Source organism: Pseudophryne corroboree, chromosome 5 (genome assembly GCF_028390025.1).
Source record: "Pseudophryne corroboree isolate aPseCor3 chromosome 5, aPseCor3.hap2, whole genome shotgun sequence".
NCBI classification, from domain to species: Eukaryota; Metazoa; Chordata; class Amphibia; order Anura; family Myobatrachidae; genus Pseudophryne; species Pseudophryne corroboree.
The window spans coordinates 23,306,081-23,321,365 of NC_086448.1; the positions used below are offsets into that span (position 1 = coordinate 23,306,081).

A 15,285-nucleotide genomic window follows, 5' to 3' on the forward strand; every position below is an offset into this window, starting at 1 on the left:
TGCGGGCAGGGGCTCACAAGTTGTCCACCTCTGTTCTAGACCACCGTGAAGAAAATCCAGACGTGCGAGCCCGGCGTCGCCTCCGATCTATGCTACGTCCGGTCCTACAAAGAACCATCTCCTGGTCACCGACGTCCGGCATTGCTTCCCTCTAGACGAGCGTATCGCCGCGCACAGGAGCATTTCATAGTAGAGAACAACCTTTATTTAACCGCAAACAAAGCTGGAGCTCCTATCCCGGCCTCGGATCCCGCTGTTCTCTGCACTTTGATGGATTGAGTCAAAGGTTGGAAGCATTTAACTAATCATGATTTAATGAAGAGATCACGGCCAGGCAAAGCGCATAGCCTGCTTTTAAGTGTCAGTTTGTTTAATCGAGGGTAGGCCTTTCATCGTATCTCATGTAGATTTCTTATACTGCTTTGAGAAGGCTTGAGGGGAAAAGAGACTATTTCTAAAAATGCTTTGACACGTCGCTTAGAATCATGCTAATCCCTTCAAAGTAATACCTTGAATGCAGAGCGTAGAGCCGTGAGCTGAGCGGGCTCCGCGCTCCCTATTTATTCCTGCTGCTCTGTAATCTGGACATGAAAGTGCTGCTCTGAAAGTAAAGAGATTACTAGGTTCCAACATTTACTTTTTACGGGGATTTCGTGCACTCGGTAAAACATCTGTATCTTCACTTTATCATCTGTTTTACACGAGGACAGAAAACGTGCAACACAGCCTCTGCTGCGACAGCCTCGCGTTAACCTTTACTCGGGTTCCGCTCGTTAATTAAGACGCGCAGTCTCTATTAAACTACTGGGGCGCAATCCTGTACTCCCAACATGCAGAGAGAAGCTTTACCGTCAGCCTTATATTTTTGTCACGCACATAATCTGCGTAAAAAGGACCACTAAACATAAAGCCCAAACTACAGCAATAGCAATTATGAAGGTGATTTCACTACCTAACGAGAGGCAAGACTTAGGCATTGTATATAGCCATATATCCAATTTCACGGTCAGCTACAACTAACATCTGCTCTTGGCGTTATCAGTCCAATATAATATCCCCAGGTAAGTACAGGCATTTCTCCATTTGTACAGATTCCCTAAAGTTTACCATCCACGTGCTCAAAGGAAGGCTCGCAGGCTAACCTAGTTACGTAATAAGACATGTCACAAACACTGTATGTATTATCAAGCTCTGTAAGAGGTGTTGGTGTAGAAGTACATCATTATTCTCACGCTGATGAGCCGCTGACGCACACGGACGCACTCTGCATCTGCTGATGACAAAACAGACTAAACACAAACTTTAGAAATAGGCCAAACTTTTGCTTCATGAAACGCTTCTGGGGGGCTGCACGTTGTTCCCGCTCACACAACATAAAGGACTGAGCAGCACTTCAGAGTGGGTGACGCTCAAGGCGGACAGGTATCAGGATCGCGAGATGAACTATACGGACAGGTATCAGGATCGCGAGATGAACTATACGGACAGGTATCAGGATCGCAAGATGAACTATACAGACAGGTATCAGGATCGCGAGATGAACTATACGGACAGGTATCAGGATCGCGAGATGAACTATACGGACAGGTATCAGGATCGCGAGATGAACTATACGGACAGGTATCAGGATCGTGAGATGAACTATACGGACAGGTATCAGGATCGCGAGATGAACTATACGGACAGGTATCAGGATCGCGAAATGAACTATACGGACAGGTATCAGGATCGCGAGATGAACTATACGGACAGGTATCAGGATCGCGAGATGAACTATACGGACAGGTATCAGGATCGCGAAATGAACTATACGGACAGGTATCAGGATCGCGAGATGAACTATACGGACAGGTATCAGGATCGCGAGATGAACTATACAGACAGGTATCAGGATCGCGAAATGAACTATACGGACAGGTATCAGGATCGCGAGATGAACTATACGGACAGGTATCAGGATCGCGAGATGAACTATACGGACAGGTATCAGGATCGCGAGATGAACTATACGGACAGGTATCAGGATCGCGAAATGAACTATACGGACAGGTACCAGGATCGCGAGATGAACTATACGGACAGGTATCAGGATCGCGAGATGAACTATACGGACAGGTATCAGGATCGCGAAATGAACTATACGGACAGGTATCAGGATCGCGAGATGAACTATACGGACAGGTATCAGGATCGCGAAATGAACTATACGGACAGGTATCAGGATCGCGAGATGAACTATACGGACAGGTATCAGGATCGCGAGATGAACTATACGGACAGGTATCAGGATCGCGAGATGAACTATACGGACAGGTATCAGGATCGCGAAATGAACTATACGGACAGGTATCAGGATCGCGAGATGAACTATACGGACAGGTATCAGGATCGCGAGATGAACTATACGGACAGGTATCAGGATCGCGAGATGAACTATACGGACAGGTATCAGGATCGCGATAACAACTATATGTACAGTTATCGGAAGCCATGCACACATTTTTATGTCAAGTGGAGTAAATAGGACTCCTCATCAGGGGGTATTTCTGTTTGAGGAGCCACACTGCACCATATCACTAAATCAAGAACGGTTTCATGATTTTAAAAAAAAATACCATACAAGCAGCACAGTAGTGTAAAAAATAAGATTTTACTCACCGGTAAATCTATTTCTCGTAGTCCGTAGTGGATGCTGGGACTCCGTAAGGACCATGGGGAATAGCGGCTCCGCAGGAGACTGGGCACAACTAAAAGAAAGCTTTAGGTCTACCTGGTGTGCACTGGCTCCTCCCTCTATGACCCTCCTCCAGACCTCAGTTAGGATACTGTGCCCGGAAGAGCTGACACAATAAGGAAGGATTTTGAATCCCGGGTAAGACTCTTACCAGCCACACCAATCACACCGTATAACTCGTGATACTATACCCAGCTAACAGTATGAACAACAACTGAGCCTCTCAACAGATGGCTCAACAATAACCCTTTAGTTAAACAATAACTATATACAAGTATTGCAGACAATCCGCACTTGGGATGGGCGCCCAGCATCCACTACGGACTACGAGAAATAGATTTACCGGTGAGTAAAATCTTATTTTCTCTGACGTCCTAAGTGGATGCTGGGACTCCGTAAGGACCATGGGGATTATACCAAAGCTCCCAAACGGGCGGGAGAGTGCGGATGACTCTGCAGCACCAAATGGGCAAACTCTAGGTCCTCCTCAGCCAGGGTGTCAAACTTGTAGAATTTAGCAAATGTGTTTGACCCCGACCAAGTAGCTGCTCGGCAAAGTTGTAGAGCCGAGACCCCTCGGGCAGCCGCCCAAGAAGAACCCACCTTCCTCGTGGAATGGGCTTTCACTGATTTAGGATGCGGCAGTCCAGCCGCAGAATGTGCAAGCTGAATCGTACTACAGATCCAGCGAGCAATAGCCTGCTTTGAAGCAGGAGCACCCAGCTTGTTGGGTGCATACAGGATAAACAACGAGTCAGTTTTGCTGACACTAGCTGTCCTGGAAACATAAATTCTCAGGGCCCTGACTACGTCCAACAACTTGGAAGCCTCCAAGTCTCTAGTAGCCGCAGGCACCACGATAGGTTGGTTCAAATGAAAGGCTGATATCACCTTAGGGAGAAACTGGGGACGAGTCCTCAATTCTGCCCTATCCATATGGAAAATCAGATAAGGGCTTTTACATGACAAAGCCGCCAATCCTGACACACGCCTGGCCGAAGCCAAGGCCAACAGCATGACCACTTTCCACGTGAGATATTTTAATTCCACGGTTTTAAGTGGCTCAAACCAATGTGACTTTAGGAAATCCAACACCACGTTGAGATCCCAAGGTGCCACTGGAGGCACAAAAGGGGGCTGAATATGCAGCACTCCCTTAACAAAAGTCTGAACTTCAGGTAGTGAAGCCAGTTCTCTCTGGAAGAAAATCGATAGAGCCGAAATCTGGACCTTAATGGAACCCAATTTTAGGCCCATAGTCACCCCTGACTGTAGGAAGTGCAGAAAACGGCCCAGCTGAAATTCCTCCGTTGGGGCCTTCCTGGCCTCACACCACGCAACATATTTTCGCCAAATGCGGTGATAATGGTTTGCGGTCACTTCTTTCCTAGCTTTAATCAGCGTAGGAATGACTTCCGCCGGAATGCCCTTTTCTTTCAGGATCCGGTGTTCAACCGCCATGCCGTCAAACGCAGCCGCGGTAAGTCTTGGAACAGACAGGGCCCCTGCTGCAGCAGGTCCTGTCTGAGCGGCAGAGGCCATGGGTCCTCTGAGATCATTTCTTGAAGTTCCGGGTACCAAGCTCTTCTTGGCCAATCCGGAACAATGAGTATAGTTCTTACTCCTCTTCTCCTTATTATCCTCAGTACCTTGGGTATGAGAGGAAGAGGAGGGAACACATAAACCGACCGGTACACCCACGGTGTCCCTAGAGCATCCACAGCTATCGCCTGAGGGTCTCTTGACCTGGCGCAATATCTTTCTAGCTTTTTGTTTAGGCGGGACGCCATCATGTCCACCTGTGGCCTTTCCCAACGGTTTACAATCAGTTGGAAGACTTCTGGATGAAGTCCCCACTCTCCCGGGTGGAGGTTGTGCCTGCTGAGGAAGTCTGCTTCCCAGTTGTCCACTCCCGGAATGAACACTGCTGACAGTGCTAACACGTGATTTTCCGCCCATCGGAGAATCCTTGTGGCTTCTGCCATCGCCGTCCTGCTTCTTGTGCCGCCCTGTCGGTTTACATGGGCGACTGCCGTGATGTTGTCTGACTGGATCAGTACCGGCTGGTTTTGAAGCAGGGGTTTTGCCTGACTTAGGGCATTGTAAATGGCCCTCAGTTCCAGAATATTTATGTGTAGGGAAGTCTCCTGACTTGACCATAGTCCTTGGAAGTTTCTTCCCTGTGTGACTGCCCCCCAGCCTCGAAGGCTGGCATCCGTGGTCACCAGGACCCAGTCCTGTATGCCGAATCTGCGGCCCTCTTGAAGATGAGCACTTTGCCGCCACCACAGCAGAGACACCCTGGTCCTTGGAGACAGGGTTATCAGCCGATGCATCTGAAGATGCGATCCGGACCACTTGTCCAACAGGTCCCACTGAAAAGTCCTTGCATGGAACCTGCCGAATGGAATTGCTTCGTAGGAAGCTACCATTTTTCCCAGGACTCGCGTGCAGTGATGCACCGACACCTGTTTTGGTTTTAGGAGGCCTCTGACTAGAGATGACAGCTCCTTGGCCTTCTCCTCCGGGAGAAACACTTTTTTCTGTTCTGTGTCCAGAACCATCCCCAGGAACAGTAGACGTGTCGTAGGGACCAGCTGTGACTTTGGAATGTTTAGAATCCAGCCGTGCTGTAGTAGCACCTCCCGAGATAGTGCTACCCCGACCAACAACTGCTCCCTGGACCTCGCCTTTATCAGGAGATCGTCCAAGTACGGGATAATTAAAACTCCCTTTTTTCGAAGGAGTATCATCATTTCGGCCATTACCTTGGTAAATACCCTCGGTGCCGTGGACAGACCAAACGGCAACGTCTGGAATTGGTAATGACAATCCTGTACCACAAATCTGAGGTACTCCTGGTGAGGATGGTAAATGGGGACATGCAGGTAAGCATCCTTGATGTCCAGTGATACCATGTAATCCCCCTCGTCCAGGCTTGCAAGAACCGCCCTGAGCGATTCCATCTTGAACTTGAATTTTTTTATATATGTGTTCAAGGATTTCAAATTTAAAATGGGTCTCACCGAACCGTCCGGTTTCGGTACCACAAACATTGTGGAATAGTAACCCTGTCCTTGTTGAAGGAGGGGCACCTTGACTATCACCTGCTGGGAATACAGCTTGTGTATTGCCTCTAACACTGCCTCCCTGCCTGAGGGAGTTGTAGGCAAGGCAGATTTGAGGAAACGGCGGGGGGTAGACGTCTCGAATTCCAGCTTGTACCCCTGAGATACTACTTGAAGGATCCAGGGATCCACCCGTGAGCGAGCCCACTGATTGCTGAAGTTTTTGAGACGGGCCCCCACCGTACCTGGCTCCGCCTGTGGAGCCCCAGCGTCATGCGGCGGACTTGGAGGAAGCGGGGGAGGACTTTTGCTCCTGGGAACTGGCTGTATGCTGCAGCTTTTTCCCTCTACCTCTGCCTCTGGGCAGAAAGGACGCGCCTTTAACCCGCTTGCCCTTATGGGGCCGAAAGGACTGTACCTGATAATACGGTGCTTTCTTTGGCTGTGAGGGAACATGGGGTAAAAATGTAGACTTCCCAGCTGTTGCTGTGGAAACGATGTCCGAGAGACCATCCCCGAACAACTCCTCACCCTTATAAGGCAGAACTTCCATGTGCCTTTTAGAATCTGCATCACCTGTCCACTGCCGAGTCCATAACCCTCTCCTGGCAGAAATGGACATTGCACTTATTTTAGATGCCAGCCGGCAAATATCCCTCTGTGCATCTCTCATGTATAAGACTGCGTCTTTAATATGCTCTACGGTTAGCAATATAGTGTCCCTGTCTAGGGTATCAATATTTTCCGACAGGGAATCTGACCACGCAGCTGCATCACTGCACATCCATGCTGAAGCAATAGCTGGTCTCAGTATAATACCTGTGTGTGTATATACAGACTTCAGGATAGCCTCCTGCTTCCTATCAGCAGGCTCCTTTAGGGCGGCCGTATCCGGAGACGGTAGTGCCACCTTCTTTGACAAGCGTGTGAGCGCTTTATCCACCCTAGGGGATGTTTCCCAACGTGACCTATCCTCTGGCGGGAAAGGGTACGTCATTAGTAACCTTTTAGAAATTACCAGTTTCTTATCGGGGGAAGCCCACGCTTCTTCACACACTTCATTTAATTCCTCAGATGGGGAAAAAACTACTGGTAGTTTTTATCTCTCCAAACATAATACCCTTTTTTGTGGTTCCTGGGGTAACATCAGAAATGTGCAACACATTTTCATTGCCTCAATCATGTAACGTGTGGCCCTATTGGAAGTTACATTAGTCTCATCGTCGTCGACACTGGAGTCAGTATCCGTGTCGACATCTGTGTCTGCCATCTGAGGTAGCGGGCGTTTTAGAGCCCCTGATGGCTTTTGAGACGCCTGGGCAGGCACAGGCTGAGAAGCCGGCTGTCCCATATTTGGTATGTCGTCAAACCTTTTATGTAAGGAGTTGACACTTTCACGTAATTCCTTCCACAAGTCCATCCACTCAGGTGTCGGCCCCGCAGGGGGTGACATTACATTTATCGGCATCTGCTCCGCCTCCACATAAGCCTCCTCATCAAACATGTCGACACAGCCGTACAGACACACCGCACACACACAGGGAATGCTCTGACAAAGGACAGGACCCCACAAAGCCCTTTGGGGAGACAGAGAGAGAGTATGCCAGCACACACCAGAGCGCTATATAATACAGGGATGAACACTATAACTGAGTGATTTTCCCTTATAGCTGCTTATATATATACTGCTGCGCCTAAATTTAGTGCCCCCCCCCCTCTCTTTTTTACCCTTTGTAGTCTTGAAACTGCAGGGGAGAGCCTGGCAGCGATCCTTCCAGCGGAGCTGTGAGGGGAAAATGGCGCCAGTGTGCTGAGGGAGATAGCCCCGCCCCTTTTTCGGCGGACTTCTCCCGCTTTTTTATGGATCTCTGGCAGGGGTATTCTTCACATATATAGCCTCTAGGACTATATATTGTGATTTTTTTGCCAGCCAAGGTGTTAATATTGCTGCTCAGTGCGCCCCCCCCCCCCCCCCCCAGCGCCCTGCACCCATCAGTGACCGGAGTGTGAGGTGTGCATGAGGAGCAATGGCGCACAGCTGCAGTGCTGTGCGCTACCTTGTTGAAGACCGGAGTCTTCTGCCGCCAATTTTCAGGACCATCTTCTTGCTTCTGGCTCTGTAAGGGGGACGGCGGCGCGGCTCCGGGACTGGACGATCGAGGTCGGGCCCTGTGTTCGATCCCTCTGGAGCTAATGGTGTCCAGTAGCCTAAGAAGCCCAAGCTAGCTGCAAGTCCCTCGTAGCAGTGAGTCTGTTGCCAGCAGATCTCACTGAAAATAAAAAAACCTAAAACATACTTTCTTTTCTAGGAGCTCAGGAGAGCCCCTAGTGTGCATCCAGCTCAGCCGGGCACAAGATTCTAACTGAGGTCTGGAGGAGGGTCATAGAGGGAGGAGCCAGTGCACACCAGGTAGTCCTAAAGCTTTCTTTTAGTTGTGCCCAGTCTCCTGCGGAGCCGCTATGCCCCATGGTCCTTACGGAGTCCCAGCATCCACTTAGGACGTCAGAGAAATAAAACACGTTAAAATAATAGAATATAATACTAAAATTAGAAATCAACACAACAGCAATTTTAACTCCTTTTACGAGTCACATCATTATGACCACCTCCTACATGTGACGTCGGCAGCGCGTAGCCCATGAAGTTCGTCACGTGCCGTGCGCTGGCTTGGTGGGTATATAAGGTGTGCGATAGGCCGTCTGCACACATATCACTCGTTGCTGTCATGGGTAAAAGGGGCGATTTATCCGAGTTGCACAAAGGGATGATTATCGGCTTTCAGGTCAAGGGCGGCAGTATTTCTGACACAGCGCAGTTTGTGATTTGTCCGCGTGCTGCTGCGGTGAAGGTGTATCGTGACTGGACAAATGGCACCACTGCGAATAACCAACATGGAAACAGCGGCGCACCACGTGCCATTGATGTGAGAGGTGAACGTCGGCTATGAAGGTGCGTAAGGGGCCGACCGACGCGCTACAGTGGAGCAACTCACCGTCACAATGAACCCGACGTGTGTAACCGACATACCGCCACAGGACTCAGACGCATACGATAGACAGAAGGCTAACGTGACGACTTGTATCTAGAAGTACCTCCTTCTGCGCCACCTCGTCTCGCCATTTCACCAGAAGGAAAACTGGGTAGACTAGACGGAACGTTGGTTGCTGCTTTTTAACTTTGCGGTTCCTATGTAAGGAGATAATCGCTGCGGAACATACAAGCCACCGCAGCGCTGTATATGAATTAGATGCTATTTAACAGAAAAAGCACGGGAACTGATCTGATATTAATTTAAAATAATAATGGAGTTTAGAAACAATATTTTAGAGGTTTGCGGCATGTTATTTTTGTACATCTAAAGCCACCAGATGGCTCAGGATTGCGTGAGCAGTGCGGGGGCTGCAGAGCTAACGCCACTCAGGGAAAGTCAGCGCAGATGACATGCACTATTCGGCTTGTGGACTCCTGCGGAGATTATTCATACAAGGTGATGTTTCCGCCGCTACAACTGTTCATTTGTGCCGTCTTGTTGCTTAGCAATTCATTCATCCATTTAGCAGACCTTTCAGTGGGGTTTACAGCAGAGTTTCCATTTAATCCCTCATAAAAATCACTGCAAGTTCCCTTCCGGTTCTACGCAGAAAGAAACTAAATGGGCAGAGAACAAACTTATGAAGCCGTCACAACTATGCTGACGGCGCGCAACCAGAGGATCCGAAATGTAATGTCTGCCCCCCACCCCGCAGTCCAGTGCTTCCGCTACACTAAAGGCTGCAGCACTGCACGGCCCTCTTTATTGTTTTCCACTCCAAAACTCTCAATATTTGGTTTATATTCAAATGCTGAATTGTTTAGGGAATAAGGGAAACTGTAACAAATAAAAAGAACAAATAATGCATATAGTAACACGATTAAATCCATCTTGCCTCTGCAATGACCCGGTATCTGTGATCGCTACATGATCACACTAAATTGTAAATTAAACGTTATGGGTTTGCAATGCCTTTAAGTGGAACTAAGCGCTTACATTAATTTTGTAAGATTTTAATATTGTATATGGTCTTACGTCTGTACAAATAAGTTTATTTGGTATCTGAGCGTCCCTGTTATGTGACAGCAGTCCTGCATATCATTTCCCTCTATTCATATCACAGCAAATATAATATGATGAAAACGTAGCAACGGACACAGGAAACTGCAGCACTTATCTGCTGAGACGTCTTCAGCATCTGCTGGGAAATAGTGAGAAGTAAAACTTCCTAAATGTCCCAGGGATTGAGAAGAAGATTGGAGAACGGCTGACTCACACGCCATCTCATATATATATAGGGAGCACAGACACTGAGCTCAGACAAAAACAGCCGGAGAAAGGGCAGAGCAGACACACAATCCCGTCACTGTCGGCACGGATCATCCTTAGTGCAAACGCGGGGAGCTATGAAAATCACACATCGCACCTGGCAAATAGCGACAATTAACTGGTGACCTGCAGTTTCTCCTGCGAGCGTCGGGTATTCCGGGAAGCTGTAATTCCTAACTCATATTCTATGCGCGACACTGCTAACTGCAAACAAAAGGGGACCTAGACACAATACGGGGTGATACAATGGAAGTACATTTGCACAGGGGAATGAATTGCAGCATAGATTCCGCAGCCAGACAGCACCTGTTCTGCAAAGGACTAGCTTCCTGCCTGGTGAGACCGCGATGATTCCATGTGACGCACACATTCCATATCACAGATACACGCACTTAGGGGGGAATTCAATTGTTTGAAAAGTCGGCTGGGTGTCTGTTTTTTCCTGTCTATTAGATAGGAAAAAATTGACACCCAACTGACTTTTCAAACAATTGAATTCCCCCCTTAATGTTCAAAAGTAAAAACGTAAGAAAGAAAAAAACAGATATCATCACTTATACTCAACTCACATGCTCTGCAGTGTACACTACCAATACAGTTACTGTATGTCAGATACACAAACACACAACACCACATCCCCCCAATACCGCAAACAGTACACTGCTCCGTACAATGAGACCCATTCACCCGGCCTGTCACTCTCTCAGCCCCGTCTCATCAGCTGCACTGGTAACATGTTCAATGTACACATCTAGACCCAACCTTATCCACAGAGACTGAGCACCGGGTCACGGGTGGCTTGGCCACAACGGGTGTCTGTTTTGCGCAAAACAAACAACTGGAAATTACAAACCTACTTTGCTGGCTTACACTGACCGATATGATGTACGACATTTGTGCGTCTGAATCTGAACCCGTATACGCAGCGCTACAATGCAGCAACCACGGCTATTCATCACGCCAAGTTTTGTTGTGCGTCACCTATGACTTTGTTAAGTGTTTCAAATTCCTGTGCGGTTAAAGTCGCAGGTCAGTGTTTGCAGTATCCTGTGCATGGTGTTTTGCTGCTTCTGCAATGCAAATGATACGCTAGTACGCGAGAGAAGATAAGCTACAGCTCTCGGAGCATCTCAGTTGCGCCGGGTGTCTTTTGCGCCGTAAGGGGTGTAAGGATTATGTTGGATAATGCCCCTGTACAGTACACTCTATTATAAGCAAGTTCATTCTTGGACTGCCTATAGCATCATTCAGTAGGATTACCGACGGGTAGACTCAAATGTTTTTTGCGCATTTCTGCTCACCGCGAGCAGAAATGTCGTCACTGGCGGTGAATGTCTCCAAACCGCTGAACAATTGAATTGCTGCTGTCAGGAGCAACCTAGTGGTGGGGCACCTAAAAAACAATTGAATTGCCCCAAAGTAGTAGGGGGGGAACCTTCCTCTCCTAAGGATGCTGCAGGGAGTCTTGGTAATAACCGCATTATCCAGAGGCCATTTTATATGCATGAGTTATTTATCCGACTACGGGCAACCATCTTTTTCCCCTTGAATATTAGCACATATGTAGATTTATATCCGACCTGTTGATCATCGCACTGCGCATGGATGCAACGGAAACTGCCGACCTGCACGTGGCCAATCTCAGTAGGATCCTAGGTGACCACTTGTAAGAGCAGAGTCGTCAACTTTTCCTGAAACCTTTCCCTTTGCGGTCTCTTACATAACTCAACTGACAGACGAAAGGCCCTTTACAGGTTTCACCCACACTCACATATTTCATAGAAAATTCCTAACATAATTATACATATATAAACTGCTGTCCTAAATACGTCATATGTTGCACACATTGCTATGAAATATTCCAACCCCCCCACCCCAAAAAATATATATATATATCTGTACTACTTAAACTTGCTTGTTCAAAAAATTCATTTTGCACGTACACTGTACATATTTATTAACAATCAGGATGAACAAGCAACTTAATAGCGGAACTCACAGCTAAACACCTACAGTCGCAGAAACCGTTTATGTTGTCATCCTTAGTTACAGGTATGATCTGCTTGCAGGGGAAATTCACATTTAGAGATTTCCATCTTCCAGGACCAATAAACCTGCCCGGACAAGCGACTTTCCTGCTGCCGGGTGGACAGGATGGCGTCACTGCGACAGCAGCTAACGTGCCCCCGGAAATGCCTCCTAACATTAGGTATAACAAGAATCGATGTTTCTCCGCTACATCAGAAGGTGATACACAGCGTAACAGCGACCGGGACATACATGTAATGAAACAGCGGGTAAGTACTTACAGGCGGTCTCTCAGCTCGGGTGTATCGCTAGGAGTCCCCAGGGAGCGCAGGTTTCTCTCCAAAGACTGTACTGTCAACAAGAGACACAACAACAAACTAAATTCTAGCGGAAATTGCTGCCCAGCGTCATGTCACCGCGGGTCATGTGTAGCAAGATGCACCAGGTGGAATTCTCAATGTGCTCCATGCAATTAGCTATGCATGAAACTACATGTAAAAAGTGCAGCTGTCGGCCACGGGATACGTTCATTAGTTCGACCACTATTGGTCGACATGGTCACTAGGTTGACATGAACACATCTTACATTTCACGTTTTTTTCTTAATTTTTTTTGAACTTTTTTATACTTTACGATCCACGTGAACTACAATTGGAAAAAGTAACCTGTGCCGACCGCAGCGAGGGACCTTGCCCAAAGCATGGCGAGGGGCCACAGTGCACTAATTGGGGTTCATGGTTACTTTACGAAGAAAACGACACCAAAAAAAGTTTAAAAAAAAAAAACTTCACGTCGACCTTGTTCAAGTCGACCTAATGACCCATATACCTGTCGGCCACAAACAGCTGAGTATGGAAGAAAATGCAACCAAAACAATTCACTGGGAACATTACTGATCTATAACGCTGCTTCAGTGACATCACAGGGTGCCAACAAAAAGATTGGCTGTAATCTGGCAGACGTCACTGGTTCCTGGTGAACCGACGAGGAAGCGGCTTCTGCTTACAGCCCCGAGTGTTGTGCAACAAGTGCAATTTAAAGTTTTTTTGTTTTTTTTTTTAGATTTTAAACTTAAGGGTCAATTGTAAAACTGAACTTGTCATTATTCTTATTTTTACCATCACAATCTGCTTGAAGCATTTAAGAGGGTTCAGAATGATTTCCCGCTATCCATTTAGAGAACACTAAGCATACTGGAAAGCGGAAAACACAGGACGCAACACAAACTTAGTAACTGCTGCTCTGCCAAGTCCTAGCCCATGGTGTCCGTATTACTAGTAATAGAAAGTACTACAAAGATCAGGCAAGACACAACTAGTGCACAATGAGGACACTGCATTAGAACTTGTGCAGGGAGCAAGGAACGTGGCCCAGCCATCCCGTCCATTCTGCGCTAAGAACCCTGTACAGCTAACCCTATACTAATGACTGGTGCCAGTGTATCCAAAGCAGGGGCAAGGCTCTATGTAGGGGGAGCGTGGAGGGCATTAGGAAGGTACTGTACCCACTGGCAAATAAACGAGATGACATCTGTAATACCCACCATTCGAGTTTATCCTAAACACATCCCCAGACGTGATCTGGAACAGCTCCTGGAGATCATTTGGGTCAATTTCTGAGGCTGTTAAAGAGAAAGAAGAGAAACATCAGTATATTGTAGTATAAATATATGTAGTACACTATCTCTATGTACAGATTACACTGTAATATCCGGTTTACCTCCCTCCACATATAACATAATAGGAGACACGTTTCATCTCCGGCACTTACTCACGTTCATTAAAGACGGGCGTGGTTCAGCAGTAGGACGAGCGATGTTATCATTTGGATTTTCCTACTAAGGCAAATCTATTCTGCCACTCCGCTATAGATCCCAAAAATTACATATATTTCATAACCGCTATGGGGGTCATTCCGAGTTGTTCGCTCGGTAAATTTCTTCGCATCGCAGCGATTTTCCGCTTAGTGCGCATGTGCAATGTTCGCACTGCGACTGCGCCAAGTAAAATTGCTATGCAGTTAGGAATTTTACTCACGGTTTTTTCTTCGTTCTGGTGATCGTAATGTGATTGACAGGAAGTGGGTGTTTCTGGGCGGAAACTGGCCATTTTATGGGAGCGTGTGAAAAAACGCTACCGTTTCTGGGAAAAACGCGGGAGTGGCTGGAGAAACGGGGGAGTGTCTGGGCGAACGCTGGGTGTGTTTGTGACGTCAAACCAGGAACGACAAGCACTGAACTGATCGCAGATGCCGAGTAAGTCTCGAGTTACTCAGAAACTGCACAGAGATGTCTTATCGCAATATTGCGAATCTTTCGTTCGCAATTTTGATAAGCTAAGATTCACTCCCAGTAGGCGGCGGCTTAGCGTGTGCAGAGCTGCTAAAAGCAGCTTGCGAGCGAACAACTCGGAATGACCACCTATGTACGGACAATGCATTTTATGACAGGTGATTGAGGAGCAGGAGGAAAGGTGGACACGTGGAGCACGGAACACGAGGTGTGGTGCTGCAATACTGTATACGTGGGAGATTTCCTAAGTAGCAGTTATAAGGAAAACGTGTTAGCACCACGGACAGCGTCGGCCCGCTCTGTCCAACACACATGTCTCACACTTACTACTATAAAATATTACCAAACAAAAAACAGACTTCTTTTCCTAATTGTTTCAAAAGACTTTTTATTTTTTTTCCTGAATGTTCAATTTTTAACATTATTTCATTTTCCTAGTCTGATTTCCGGTGCTGGGGAACCATTTACAGTAGTCAGAGTAGGTTATATCCCAGAGTTACCGTACATAGAATAATCTCAGCTCTGTTCTCGGCCAAAACTGTAATCAGACATAGCCAGAAACACAGAATTAGGAAGAGTACTTAGGAATATTTTATACGTAGCATGTATATATTATTGTTTTCCTTGCAGTTTTTTTTACTTAGAATATATTTTGCAGAGTCTTATACTGAACCTCTACAGATGTGTTCTCTTATATCTAGTCTGAATATGCCACAGCACTGTATACGGTCTGTGATTGAGGCTGTATACGGTATAGAGCAGAACTTGTATTGGAAAAAAGCTGCGGCTGTTACACTGTAGCAC

The 15,285-nt window shown here is 47.1% G+C and overlaps 1 protein-coding gene across 1 annotated transcript in view; it reads right to left on the reverse strand.

Annotated features, from left to right (window-relative positions):
• TSNARE1 (t-SNARE domain containing 1) overlaps positions 1–13,929 on the reverse strand; it is a 230,143-nt gene extending 216,214 nt beyond the window's left edge. The window contains exons 1-3 of the mRNA XM_063925132.1: positions 13,911–13,929; positions 13,735–13,812; positions 12,473–12,542 (exon numbers count right to left, since the gene is read on the reverse strand). Coding sequence (XP_063781202.1) covers positions 12,473–12,542; positions 13,735–13,812; positions 13,911–13,929 — 167 coding nt within the window. The remainder of the gene's footprint in view (positions 1–12,472; positions 12,543–13,734; positions 13,813–13,910) is intronic.
• Between the last annotated feature and the right edge of the window lie 1,356 nt (positions 13,930–15,285).